Source organism: Agaricus bisporus (assembly GCF_000300575.1).
Source record: "Agaricus bisporus var. bisporus H97 unplaced genomic scaffold AGABI2scaffold_14, whole genome shotgun sequence".
NCBI classification, from domain to species: Eukaryota; Fungi; Basidiomycota; class Agaricomycetes; order Agaricales; family Agaricaceae; genus Agaricus; species Agaricus bisporus.
In genome coordinates this window covers 806640-820557 of record NW_006267349.1, presented here as the reverse complement: position 1 = coordinate 820557, position 13918 = coordinate 806640, and the positions used below count along the sequence as shown (strand labels likewise).

Sequence of the window (13918 nt, the reverse complement as noted above, 5' to 3'; positions counted from 1 at the left end):
TGGATGCGAGATGTGGTTGAGAGATGGTAGGGATTCGAAGAAGAAGTTTGCACCTGTTCGTAGCTGGGTCAACCACCAAACGCGATCAGTGATTATCGAGAGCGGCCGCACGCAGAAGAAGTCTAAAAGGATCGAAGAAGACCGTGAGTATTCGTATAAAGATTCACGGAACTTGCACCGGGTTAACAATGTTCTTACTAATAGAACTCGACATGGAGTATAGATATTGGTCATTTATGGAATGCCACCCCGCACACGCAGTATTGCCTCTCAATGCCAAGAATGAAGCATTTGAAGCCCTTAGCTGGGCTTGGACGGGTAAGGTCCTTTATCTAATTTTGACGACGTTCCCTGAACCTCGGTAGACCGATTACTTCCTTCCAACCAAATCGTTCCCGCCCCTTTCACTCAGGATGAGTGCCAAGAGCTCAATAGTCTCCTCCGCTCCTTCAGTGCCGACCAGGACGGTATTCAGACTCGTCTAGTGGCAAGAATTCTGATCCGAGTCGGTGAGTTGGGATCAACGCCACTCTCGAACATAGATTAAAATTTTTTTCAAGCAATCTGGCGACAAGCATTCTTTCGACCTAACAAACCTCTGCCGAAAGATGTTGTTTCTAGTCTTACGCCCATTATTCGAAGGCGTCGACCCATTGTCCGCGGTTTCTTCGATATCGCCATCTCAATTGTTTGCCTCGGCATTCCATACATTTTCTATGAACGTCATACCCAACACAGGATGGATGAAGAATCTAATCTCCGCTCGGCAAGTCCCATGTTTATTATCGGTGCCGGCACATGTGTAGTGGTACGCCTATTTCACCTTTTTTCAATCTATATGACAGCATTAAGTTTGCCCTCCGCTTTTTGTGTTGACTAGGCGGCGATTGTGTTGAGCGCAGCTGTGACGTTCCTCTCTTTTCCAGGTTTGGTTGGCATTGCGCGGATTGCAGGCCTTATCACAACCCTCTTCGCCTCATTCTCCATTGCGGCCACGTTGGTTGCAATATTCAGGTACAAGGCAGATCTGGTGAGGAATGCCCCTCAAATTGGAGAAGGTCTCATGTGGGTATCCGTAAGTCGTGCTTTCGAATTTGGTGCTGCCGTAATCATAAGTGCTTTTCATAATTCTAGAAACGATCCTTTGTATTCTCTCTTCCGATGGTCTTCCTGGCGTACGCCATCATTGGTTTCGTGGTTGCAATTGTTTTCTACTACATCAAAGGACCCGCTCCGACCAACATGTTCACTATACAAAACAGTATCGCCTACAGCACTCAGTGGACGACTGTTAGTGCCGTTGGAGCTATCGCTGGTATCTTAACCATGTCAGCTTTATTGTTTAAACTCTGATAGTTGTTCCTCTTTCTACATTTCCCCCACTTGTACTTGTATTTGTTCACATGTCTATCGACTAGACTTTGTTGTATGATTGTTGCGTCTTGCCTCTCGCACGTTGAGGGTATACAGTATAGTAATATATTCATCCATCTTAACATTCATTACAATCCGTCTTAAATCTTACATGCTATTACATGTCATTACTATCTCTCATCCACAAAACCGGCACGGTCTCCCTTTCCGATTCTGTTGAGGGCTTCCTCACGCCTGTCAAGGTCACGGAATCTGTCATTGTCGTGATTCTCATGAGATGTCTTCCTTGCCATAAAGAGATTATTAAAACTTACACAATGAAGAAGATTGTACCGGTGACCCATGCGGTAACAGCGAAAGAGCCGAATAACCATGCAAATTTATTTTCCACGTTGACAGCGACGAGGGCAAAGTTGAGAGCTGAGCTGAGCGCATTCTGGAACTGGGAAAAGGCCATGACGACGGACTTCATACGTTTAGGAGCCTACGAAAATGTGATGAGGAAGAGAGAGTTTGGAAAACAAGTTTAATATTCACCTTGGTAAAAGCGTATTCGATAGACGTGATGGAAGCAAAGATTTCGGACAATGCGACGAGAATATAAGGTCCAGAAACTACCCAGACATTGATGTTAGAGGCATCAGGATTGCCGGCTGCGTCCTTGCATTCCGAAGGTAGATTGTCGTGACATGGTGAGCTAAGATATATATAGTGTTGCAGAACAGCCGAGTAAACCATGGCTTCCATTGATATGAGCATAGGTAGACGTGTAAAACAAAAGATTGACTCACCAAGGCCGGCGACAAGGAATCCGGCGTAGATACGTTTGATGGGAGTAAAGTTGATACGCCATCGGCGGAGTAGCGGGTAAACGACATAATCAAAGAAAGGTACCATTATGATGATAGCTATGGGGTTCAAGTTCTGGATTAGATCGTTTGGAGTTCCGTTGAGTTTCATCCCAGCAGCCACAGTTGCCAGATTTCCATTGATTTGGGAATAGCCTACAGGGGGTCAGCTTGGCCAATCATCTTATACGTGAAAAATGGGACTAACAGAGCCAGTAAAACGGGAAAAATAGGAAAACAGTGCAAGCATTGAGAGTGCGAGATACTTCACCCACAAACTCATCGTCCCATGTCATCTTCGCGGGCATCTGTCCCTCTGAGTATGAACCTGTCATGCCATGAGAAAATTAAAGACCAGAGACATAGGGTGGACCTTACTGGGTCTAGCGGGATCCCAGAAGTCTTTAGCACGAATCGCTTGAACAGTCTTGATGGGATTGAGAGACCAGCGGGGTCCCAGAGCAAAAGTGATCACACGCAGCGTCTGAGGGAATGTCAGATGCTTTAAGCTCGAGTATTTCATTGACTTTACCTCAAGGATGACGGAACCGCGAGGAGGAGTCATAACATAATTCTTCCTGCCCAAGATAAGGACAACGGGGACCAGACAAAAGATACCGGTGGGAACAAGATACGCAGCCCAATATCCATGATCCCTTGCGAGAAATGATGCAGATATAGCGCCACAAGACCCAAAGTTTATCCCAGCATAAAACCCTATATCATGTGAGGATAGCTCTAGACAAGACATAAAAATTTGGCTTACAGAGGTAGGTGCTCTGTATGGTGAGGGAGGGGGATTTGATAACAACTTCACCAGAGGGTAGAGTCTCTTTGCGAAGTTTTCCGGTATACTGTTCTGCAATCATGGGTGCAACGTTAGCTTTGATGGCACTGAGAATTTTCTATATGAGCAACACTATCGTGATGGTAATCCACAAATGCTCACCCTGCGCCGAGACCCATGACAACGATGGCCAAAACGAGGATGCCCATAGCCGCTTGGGGGTTTGCCAGTGACGCTGGGGTAGCAGAACCTACGAGAATGATATGCCCGGCCCTGCGTGGAAATCAGTACAAGATTCGAAGCCAAGGCGGACTTGTCGTACAAACAGACAACAGAAAAGACAATGATAGTGGTATAGCGACCCCACATCGTATCCGCGATAATACCGCCAACAAAGGGTGTAATGTAGACCCAGAAACTATTGAACTATGAGAGTGTTAGAAGACGTGATTAGCATGCAACAACAGGGTATTCCATACTGTGGCTGATTAACGGTAAGTGGCGGAAAGAGAAGTGTCAAGTGAACGCACTCACTAATGGCAAAGGCCTTCTGGACACCTTGTCCGAGAGCACCGGCAACGCCTACGTTTCTGTTAGCGGCAGCCACTGCGCCACTAGTGGAACCTGGAGGGAGGCCTGCTCGAATGTAGTTGTTGAAGACATTGGTCGTCCCATAGTATGTCCATCTAAGCCCAGTGTTATATCAAAACGTAGATGCATCAAGTGGGGGGACGTACCTCTCCGCAAATTCAACGATAAGAACCAACCAAGCCGAATAGGGAAGACGATCAGCAACATGCCTATAGGTGTCAAGGTCTTTTTGCGTGACACCCTCGGACCCTTCAATGAAACTGTCCCCGTCTTCGATATATTGAACCTTTTCGTCTTCAATTATGGAGCCTGAAGTGCGTTGGAATGGCTTTTCGGAATCCATAGCAGTGGCGGCCATGTTCGAAATGCTGGGAAACCAACTCTGCAGTTGAGAATAATTATAAGTACTATCATGCTATAAGCTCCGGTAATCTTGGCAAAGTGGAATGTATACCATAATAGAATAACCACATGCATCCTCTGGGAGCCATATGGAACCCCGCTTCTTCCACATGTCCATCAAGAAGCATGTCATATCCAGGCACAACGCGAAAACCAGAGTGCCATCCATTGTTCGAATCGAGGGAGTTGGAGCCAGCGGGCGTGGTGGTGATCACATTATTGAACTTTGAAACAAAAATTAGGCACCAGTCGCGGGTTGAGACATTGCTTCCAGGAACTTGGCAACAGAGAGAAAGCCAGCATACTTTTGAAATTCCTTTAGGCAACTACGCCCAACGGAATCTTATCGCTTTGGTTGACACTGTTGACAGCGAGTCAATGTGATACTCCCTGATACTCCCCACATTCAAACCCGGACGGAAAGCAAATGGGGTAAATAAATGAAACATAATTTAGGAACTTACGAAAATTGCCTCAGAAAGGACAAAGGGGCTCGCGCGGATGGTGAGAATGATCAGCGAGCAGCACGATCGAGCGGGTCTCTGGCGGATACATTATGCTTGATCACCATTCAAGCTCACGAAGGGAAGGTTGCCAAGAGTATCGTCTGACAAACGACTGACCGAGCCGTGTGACCATTTCAGCTTCGTCTGCCTGGACCCCTTGCTACCCCTTGCTTGGCAAGGTTTCTTGCGCACCAGAAAAGGAAATGTCTCAACCACACCTCATCACCGCCTTCAGATTGCCTCTCGCTGAATTTTATCTTAAGATAAGTTATCCACTGTTATCCGTAGTCCGTTCATATAATTTGTCGTCAGATACATGACATATTATATATAGATACATTTTTTTGTAAACCAAAAGGAACACCTCTATCGTCTTACGATCCTATTCCTTCCTTTAGTCCGCACATACATGACCCCAAGCAACAGGACTGGAGACCTCTGGAGGCAGAGTCGGCACTTTCTAGTCATATCTCACGTCACACCCACGGAACATAGGCATTTAATGAATACGTATTGCGACCCGTTTAAAACAGTCACGTTCTTCCCGTTTATGACGACTGGTCACTGCATCTTCGAAGTCGAAATGATAACCCTATCGACTCCGATTGCCTTCAGGGGGGGGGAAAGAATAGCCAAACACATCTTTGAAGGGACGACAAGATAACAGAGCACGAACTGGATACTTGATAGAAGTGAAGTCTTGTTAGCTGGAGTCATAGTAAAACTTTTGCTAGCGCTGCAACAACTTCATTTCACCGTCGTAAAGATACTAGATGCTCTGGCCTAATAGATATATGGAAGGACGTTAGGGAACACCAGGGCCTCACAAGATAAGAGAGAGATAAAGGAGAGCGGGCCAAAGGTAGACTCCTGAACAGTTTAGAAAGGTGATTCCTTTATCACATGTTTCGGTCTTTTAGTGCGATATATTCATTGTTACCATTCTCCGATGACAAAATGATGCCTTGAAGGTTGGTGAAACCAGGTCCACATAATTAAGGTAACTTCGTCATAACTCTGTTAGCTGAGCATTCGATACTTCCGAAAAGCCGAATCTGACTTCTTGGGCGTCAACTGAAACCAATACGTCAATACGCCGACGAAAATTGAATGATGATGTATGAGTCCGCTATGGGCGCCACTGGGCCCAAGCCTATTGGGAGCGTGCGCCGTGGCAGGGGAGCGTGGTAATTTGATCATTGATTGGATATACTTAATAAGGAGATGGCGACGCTGTGGCGGTGTCCTCAACGGAAAAGGAAAAACAGTGCTGTTGGCGCTCGTCGCTTATCGTTTGCGACTTTCATTGACCTTGAACCAGTTGTATCAGCGTTCGCTAATTACTATTCCTTCAGATTTTGATCTCTTCACATCCCTGAAGCTGGTGGGTCCCCCTCCATTAGTAGTCCCATTGGCTTAATACAACACTTTTTGGAAACGCACAGGTGCCCGGAAAATGGTCCACAACGTACTATCGGGCAGTGGAATGATATCATTGTCTCGAGCCGCTGGCGAAACCACTATCGTCACTAGAAACTACACCATGCTGGAAGGGACAGCCCATTCATAAGAAACATAATGGCCACAAGTACGAAAGGGACGCGCATGTGTCCTGGCAAAGGCTAGGTAGGTGTAACTGATGTTAGTCAATGAAAGTTTTGGGGACTCTTCGATGAATTTAAAGCCAGGATGTATATCAATCGTTCGTGAAGTTGACTGATACCGTGTCAGTCAACTCCACGAGCGATTGATATGGATCATGATACCTTGATGTGTTGTATTTCAAGTTGCAGTGCCATTGGCCCAAAAGTCGGCTACGATAGATCGACATCGATTGACGAAATAGATTCCTTGGAATGACGTTGATCGTCGCCCTTAGTCTCATGATGCATGAGCGACCGTCTGTTCAGCTTCTTATCATAACTCTTCCATTAGCAACGATATCTTTGATCTGGGATGATCATGGACATCCTGACCTTTTTCATCAAAGTTTGTACCTGAAAATTCGAGGGGACTCGTATGAACCAACTTTTGACATGTGAACTCTGTGTAGACTCCTTTTATCCGATTATCATTCTAGGTCTCCACAATGTACGAATTGGTGCCACATATTTGTGGGGTGACATGACGAGTTTCCTCGAGGGTATCGCAACGGCGAATACTTGAATCACAATGTCTAACGAAATGCAGGAAATTCTTAAATGTCGCAAAAACTTGACGATCTTTCGTTCCACGACTTGTCGTTGCACTTTGATTGTCTGATTGATGATAAGAAGGATGAGTGTTGATGTGAGTCCAGTTTAGCAATCAGAATGACCTTCTGCATGGGAAAACTGCCAAGATTTTCTGAAAGTTTGGTTCTTCTATCTGGTTTGAGCCTGCTTGTCCCATGAAAATGTAGGTAGAGTGGAGGATCAATCAAAATGTCATCAAACGCAGCCACAATGGTGCAAGTAACTCATTAATATATTCATGTTACCGGGCCACTTTTCCTTTTTGAAGTTGGGCGCTGTGATAGTGAACATTAATCTGACATTTACCGGAGATCTACGTAAATGACGATCATGTGCTGCAAAACGGACATAAAAGAGATCCGGCAGGGTCATATGTATTGTATCGCCCATTAAGCTGATAGCCTTTCTCTCTCCTCCTCGCACCTGGCACCATGCCTGTCGTTGACATATCGCTCGACCTGTCTAAGCTCGCCGCTCTTCTCCTTGAAAGCGTCGTCTATGGTACGTAATACATGAATGAAGTCGAGTTAGACTATAATATGGATTTTTGTTTGTATATAGGCATGTTTTTAGTCTTTTATTTCATTCTGTTGTATATCGCATTCTGGTCACAGAAGAGCAAGGATCTTCTACCTAGAAGAAGATACATAATTCCTATTGCGACTTTGATGCTGTTAGTCGCCACGGCAGTGAGCTTTCAAGTCGATTTCCATATTTTATCTGTTTGCTCACTTGGTACATACAGCATTTAGTCATTGATTTCTTGAGAGATGTGGTAGCGTTGATTCCGACCGAAGAGGGGCTGGTCAACGATCGATTTTTCAAGAAATTATCACATCCATATGCCATTCTTAACTGGGTATTATATGGCATTCAAACATTACTTGGAGATGCTGTCTTAGTACGTATTCGTGATTCGAAATTAAAAAAGTCCAAGGATTTGCTAATTGTGAAATACTACTAGGTATGGAGGTGTTATGTAGTTTGCGACAAGAAATGGTGGATATTGATCCCAGGGGGATTGATTCTTGCCGTCGACGTAGGTGAGTAAAGAGATGTATGACAGCTTACAGTTCACTCACTAAAGTACAATACTAGCCGTTCTGGGTGTCGTTAGCCACTATCTTACGTTCACCGTCGGTTCAGCCTTCATTCATTTTACTAAACCTTGGATGACCTCTTGGATCACTTTGACCTCTTTCTTGCAAATCCTCTATTCGGGTAGGGCATTTTCCCTTTCCCGACGATTAATCAATGGTTCTGATCGATAATTTTCTTCTACTAGGTGCAATCGTGTATCAAATTGGTCGAAAATTCAACGGATCGAAACACTCTACTGCTGTAATCAGAGCTTTTGTGGAGAGTAGCGCACTTTATACGCTCTTCGCTTTGGCATTGTTGATTACATTTGAGCGTGCATCGGATGCAGATTGGGTCTTTATCGACATGATTACGCCACTGGTTGTAAGTCTTAAGGCGCCAAAAGCTTTCAGCCTCTCTTAGTTCCGGGCCGTCACTAATGCATTCTCCAAACAGGGCGTTTCTTTCTGTCTCATCATTATTCAACTGCATTTCCAGTTTGGAGAAAGGGTTCATCAACCAAGTACACTCACAACATGTGCTTTCAAATCTCGACCTGCACCCGCAGCAAACAACGAATTTCATTCTGTGGTTTTCGAAAGAAAGCGGGATGAAGAACGTTCGTGCGTGTATTCGGAACATGATCAGACTTTGAGCAGCGGATCAGTGCCCAGTGGTACTACTCGACTAGATGGTTCAACTTCTAGCCCAGTTATCAGCGAGGCTGATCCTATTCGAAGTATGGTTTAACCGGAAATTGTATCCTGCTGTTTGATGAAGAAAGAAAAAGAAGAAATCTTTCGGCGTTTTATCCTGCTGTACCATAACGTTTTTGGTTTTTTTTTATATTAACTAGTTTGTGGTTCGCGCATTTATGGTCAATACGACGACTGTTATTATTTAATTTCTATTTAAATCACTATTTATCGAATACTACAGATAAAGCGACGCGATTTCTTGTGGTTTATCGTATACTATGAACACAAGACATATGCCTCGAGGCTGATAAGAGGTGACGATCATCAAATGTGTGCGGAACGTTTCGCGTAGCGTTAGCTCACACTTCTATCGTCTTAGTCCCCTTAACACCTTCTTGACGGAATTTCGGGAATAATTGACGGAGTCAATGAGACATAACCACAAGACTTAGGGACAGAACTTTCAGGGGACAATCGCGCAAATCACTCAGTTGGGGTTCTCAGCTCCAAAAAAATGTCTCATACGTTTTCCAATCGACCACTACCATGGCTCTCGAGACTGACAACATATTCAACGATCTCTACCAAAGAGTTTGGATCGATCAAGAAAGCCCTTTTGACGAGTATGACGGAATCAGATATATCAAATCATTCAAAGGTCTACCTTCGTATATAATCGTGCGAGACGAGTATAACACGATTTGGGAGTTTATAAAGGGTGCGTATCAAGAGCGAGCGTTGGAACGGGATGATATAAGCGTGAGTGGAGGTTTGTTGGTGACTGGTCAACCAGGTATCGGTTAGTGTTCAGATTAAATTTGAGATAGAATTCTATATACATAGTATGCTAATTAATTTGAATCGGTCAGGAAAGACTCTTTTCCTCGTGTATGCCCTAGTCAAAGCTCTCAAAGAACGCATCCCTGTATCATATTGCGTCACAGAAATAGAAATTATCGTCTTCAACACAGACGGTTGTAACAATGGAAGACCCAGATTTCAATTGCCCGCACCAGAGCGTACTCTTTGTTTAGTCGACTCTGGTGTCAATTTGACGCAGCCTCCAGATATCGTTTTGGTATCTATAGATAATTATGTTGTGCAGGCTGCTTCTCCGGAACCAGAACGGTGGAAGGAATGGACTAGAGAGAGATTTGCTTTGAAATGGGTTATGGATTTATGGACGAAACGTGAAATGGAGAATTTGGTGTGAGTCAATCCAAAGTACCTCATTATCTATCTTTGCATAACCAAAACTTATTTTGTGTCAGCCACTTGAACGAAAGATATGGTATATGAACTTCGCCAGACCCTTCCCGTTATACTACTACGCCTCTAGAGCTCTTTGATATCATTGGTCCATCACCTCGCAACTGTATTCGTTACAAGTCATCATTCATCAAATCGCCAGAGGGAATCAAAGCTCTTTGGCCATACGGTGACCTAGCCTCACTTCTCTCCACTAACACATCTATCCTCGGACATATTCTCAAAACAGGAATTTGCCCTCCCTCGAATCAAGTACCTGAGTTCCACTACTTTTTCTTTGGAAAACCTAGAGTCGAAAACCCACAAAACGGTGATGATCCACGTTTTCGGTATATTGTTCCAACTGCTTTTCTTGAAAGCTGTCTTTATGATTATGTTGTCACGCGGAAGCCACGAAAACAATTCCGCTTTTTATGCGCTTTGGCATCACTTCCTCAAGCTCGAAAACTGGTATACGAACCATACATTGTTTCTCACATGTGTGAGATCACAGAGTCCTTACCGTGCTACTTGATCGGTAATCCTGCCAACTCCTCTCCGAGCTTTCACCTTGGACCTGGTTTATCTTTGGAGAGGTTACCTCTAAGACAAGCTCAAGAATATTGCGATAACACGATTTATACTATGCCTCAATCTGGTGGTACTCCTTCGTTTGACGCGTTTGTTATTAGTGAGAAGAAAACTCGGGTTACCATGCTTCATTTCGCTGTAACACAGAGTCATGAACTTGAACCATCAAGTATTCAACGGGTTATCGATGGTTTTAAGGATAAGCTTTTGGATTTGGAGTTTGTGCGATGGTCTTTTTTGTTTGTTGCACCTGGAAAAGGAGGGGAGATGGTGGCTGGTCAGAATATGAAGTTTGAACTTGGGGAAGAGGATGTTGAGGTGAGGAATGGTTGGATTAGTATGGATGATGAGAATATTAAAGGATTGAAGTGATGATTTTTTTTGCTTGTCTCGACTCAATTGTGTTTGAATGTAACAACTCTCGCATTTGCGGTTGACTCGTTGACACGATGGTTTGAATTTATCTTTTCGCCCAACCTCAGAGGCTCATTTCAAAAACGACTCGGAGATCGTGATCTTATACCGACTCAGTATTTATCAAACGTCGTATGATCAAGTCACTGAGCCTGAGCGCATCCTTACGATCAAGCCGTAGATTTGATGTGTGAATGATAAGGTGGTGATAAATAGGGCTCATGAAAGTTGAATGAGCTGATAATATGTGATTACCTTGTGATAAAATGCCCATCGTCCAGCTGACCACTAAAAAGAACTCGAAGAGCTCATAAGTTGCTAGATCATGTTTTATTTTTATTATCTCTCATGATCACATCGCATCATGAACCAAGCGTAAGTGTTCTCTTCCCCATATGAGATTATCAGTGTGCCTTATAAATGCTCATAAATGCGAGTTAGTCTGCAAGAGCCCGACTCGCAACGTCCCTTAATTATAATCGCAAGCCATTCCGTATGATCCGCAGTTAAATATAAAACCTAATTCAACGCAATCCAACTTTGGTATCTCTTTCATCCCAACTTTCATCATTATCATCGTCATCATTGACATGGTCTTCTACCAGCGCATTCTCACCGAAGGTGAATTGGACAAGGGAAGGTGTTGCGGCTTATGTATTAGTTCCGATGATCGAGGCTTGAGTTTTTGGGAATGAGCGAAGTAGTATTTAACTCTCGACCACCGACGACGATGAGTACTATACTAGTGAGAATGTGGTCCGAGTCGGTCACTGTCAAACTCGGTGCGATGAGATGAGATAGATACGCGGAATCCTCGTGGAAGACGAACGAAAGAAGTCACGTAAGAGCGGGGAAGAATCATTACGATAGACTCGGAGAAGAGAGGCATTTAGCGTACACCGGTTAGTGATGAACGTGCGTCATAGGGGAGTGCCGAGGGAGTGCCGAGGGATGCCGAAGGAGCGGCAGGCCCAAGGGCCGAGGTGTGGGAGAGTTGGAATGGAGAGTGGCAAAGGGACGATCGGACTCTTTGACGAGGACAAGTAATAACGCATGTCTGCGCCAGGTCAGTCATGGCTTCCACTACCTCTGCTACCTCGTCATCTTTTTTTTTTGTTATCTTTACGCTCTATTAATGAATCGTCTATCACAACTTTGAATCAATAAGAAAAAGAACGAGGTTAAGAACTACTCGACCACCACTCCGGGGACGACTACCCCGCCCCCGCCGTCCACAGACCCCCCTTCCTCACCGCCGCCCACATCTCCTCCGCCGACGACATCAGACACCCCTCCTCCGTCCACTTCAGACCCCCCGCCGTCGACAGACCCATCGCAGCCACCCCCTTCCACACCCTCGGACTCGTCTACAAGCACATCTTCTCAGTCTACTTTGTCACTTACTGATTCAGCAACCTATACCCCAACCACAAGTGTCACCGACTCTGTCGTCGTGCAAGTCTTTTTCTTTTCCATACCTTGTTAAATTTTTCTTATTTCCTTCACAGCTCAACGACCAATGGCCAGGCATTTACGACCACCGTCCAAGTCACGACTATCTTCTCCGCCCCTGCCGTTATCACTGCACCACCCAATGGCACCGATAACAACCAAGGAGGAGGCGGTTCAAATCATACTGGCGCCATCGTAGGAGGCGTCGTCGGAGGTAACGTGACATCATCTTATTTTCAGATCCTAGATCTCAACCACACACTTTGTAGGCGTGGTAGGAGGACTAGCGATTCTGGCACTTCTAGTCTGGATAATCCTACGTAAAAGGCGTCAAGCCAAATTCGATGAATTCGACGGCAATTTCGATCCGGCACGTGTCGTTTCTTCTCGCGGAAATCGCCTCAATCTGGATGACGAAGACACCCCTGCCGCAGCGGGTATAACGCCTTATCCTTATCCCGAACACCAACAACAAAACATGGCCCAAATTCCATTTGGGGCAGGTTATGTCCCTTCGTCGTCGACATCAGCTTCCCCGCCGCCACAACTACCACCTGGAGCGTCCTATTCCCAGCATTATAACCCAACGTCTCCGGCTTCGGATGGTGGATATACCACTACTTCGTCAGGTCATCTTTATCCATCGCCTGGTAACATGAATGCCGTTGCTGCGGCAGCATTCTTGGGTAGAGGTGGGCCTTCACCCGGGTCTTCTGTTAATATACCTCCTTCGGAAATGGGTTCCTCAGGGTCTCATTCGGGGCATGGCAATTCAGGGAGTGGTGGGACAGGATATTATAACACCTTTGGAAACGCTGCGGGGAGGATGAGTAATAAGGAAAGAGAAGCTTATGAAGCGGCTGGTCCTAGTGGAAGAATGGTGGTTACCAATGATGAGGAACAAGCGTATCCTCAATACCCTCAATACCCTCACAACAATATGGGTCCTTCGGCTTCTACAACTCCTCGTGTAGGGACGCCTCAACAACAACAAAGAGGAGAAAAATCTCAAGTTAATCTTGATCGTGCGACGTCGCCGAGTGTGATTGTACATCAGGATGGAGGACGTGTGCCGCAACTTGATGATCATGAAGAAGAAACGGGGGCAGAGATTCCACCGACGTATGATAGTATACCGCGTGATCAGAGGTAGACTTTGGTCTATAAAAAAATATTGGAGATGGATTTGTGGAGTTATTCTTTGTAGACTTCCATGCTTTTTTTTCGTTTTTTTTTTTTTTTTTTGAGGCTTGAGAGCCTCTTGTTTTTTCTTGGTACATGCATGCCATATATACTATTCACGCTTTTATGTTTTTTTTTTTTTCTTTTTTTTTTTTCGTGTATCAAGATATATATTTTTTTTGCTTTTTGAGTTTTTTGGTAGTAGATAATCGTAATTTTTAAGTAGTGTGTAGAAGAGAGTTTTTGGTTCGAGTTGTGGCCGGATAACGGATAAAAATGTCAAAGAGTATATTGATGGCTAAAATCAAAACAGACACACACGCGGACCGTCCGGGAACTCAAGTACTCACACCGATGTGGATATTTGTGACTCCGTTTGATTTTGTGGACGCATGATCAGCCTGCGCACTGTCTTCGTCCCGCACGTTTACTGCGCGCGCTGCGGTATCTTTGACATAATTTCCCATGTGCTGCGCGGTGTGAGTGGATGATTATCATGTTCCGGAACCTG

The 13918-nt window shown here is 44.9% G+C and overlaps 4 protein-coding genes across 4 annotated transcripts; 3 read left to right on the top strand and 1 right to left on the bottom strand.

Annotated features, from left to right (window-relative positions):
- Positions 1 to 212: 212 nt before the first annotated feature.
- On the top strand, positions 213 to 1353 carry AGABI2DRAFT_78468 (hypothetical protein; the record flags this gene model as incomplete). Its single annotated transcript, XM_006456897.1, has 5 exons — positions 213 to 318; positions 366 to 509; positions 561 to 808; positions 881 to 1075; positions 1135 to 1353. The coding sequence occupies 5 exons, from the start codon at positions 213 to 215 to the stop codon at positions 1351 to 1353; spliced, it is 912 nt and encodes a 303-aa protein (XP_006456960.1).
- A 103-nt stretch (positions 1354 to 1456) lies between these two features.
- Positions 1457 to 3957, bottom strand: AGABI2DRAFT_195900 (hypothetical protein). Its single transcript, XM_006456896.1, has 13 exons — positions 3747 to 3957; positions 3544 to 3695; positions 3507 to 3511; positions 3332 to 3435; positions 3172 to 3282; positions 2989 to 3116; positions 2755 to 2939; positions 2601 to 2706; positions 2431 to 2550; positions 2166 to 2378; positions 1912 to 2114; positions 1689 to 1858; positions 1457 to 1626 (listed from the first exon to the last, which is right to left on the bottom strand). The coding sequence occupies exons 1-13, from the start codon at positions 3941 to 3943 to the stop codon at positions 1545 to 1547; spliced, it is 1776 nt and encodes a 591-aa protein (XP_006456959.1). The 5' UTR covers positions 3944 to 3957; the 3' UTR covers positions 1457 to 1544.
- Positions 3958 to 7132: 3175 nt separating this feature from the next.
- AGABI2DRAFT_181369 (hypothetical protein) lies at positions 7133 to 8779 on the top strand. The gene is made up of 7 exons (XM_006456895.1): positions 7133 to 7243; positions 7304 to 7431; positions 7488 to 7643; positions 7707 to 7785; positions 7841 to 7963; positions 8028 to 8206; positions 8279 to 8779. Exons 1-7 carry the CDS (start codon positions 7174 to 7176, stop codon positions 8570 to 8572), a joined length of 1029 nt encoding a protein of 342 aa, XP_006456958.1. The 5' UTR covers positions 7133 to 7173; the 3' UTR covers positions 8573 to 8779.
- A 287-nt stretch (positions 8780 to 9066) lies between these two features.
- AGABI2DRAFT_122830 (hypothetical protein) lies at positions 9067 to 13378 on the top strand (the record flags this gene model as incomplete). Its single annotated transcript, XM_006456894.1, has 7 exons — positions 9067 to 9319; positions 9390 to 9729; positions 9792 to 9811; positions 9860 to 10677; positions 11942 to 12232; positions 12301 to 12439; positions 12495 to 13378. 7 exons carry the CDS (start codon positions 9067 to 9069, stop codon positions 13376 to 13378), a joined length of 2745 nt encoding a protein of 914 aa, XP_006456957.1.
- Positions 13379 to 13918: the final 540 nt, after the last annotated feature.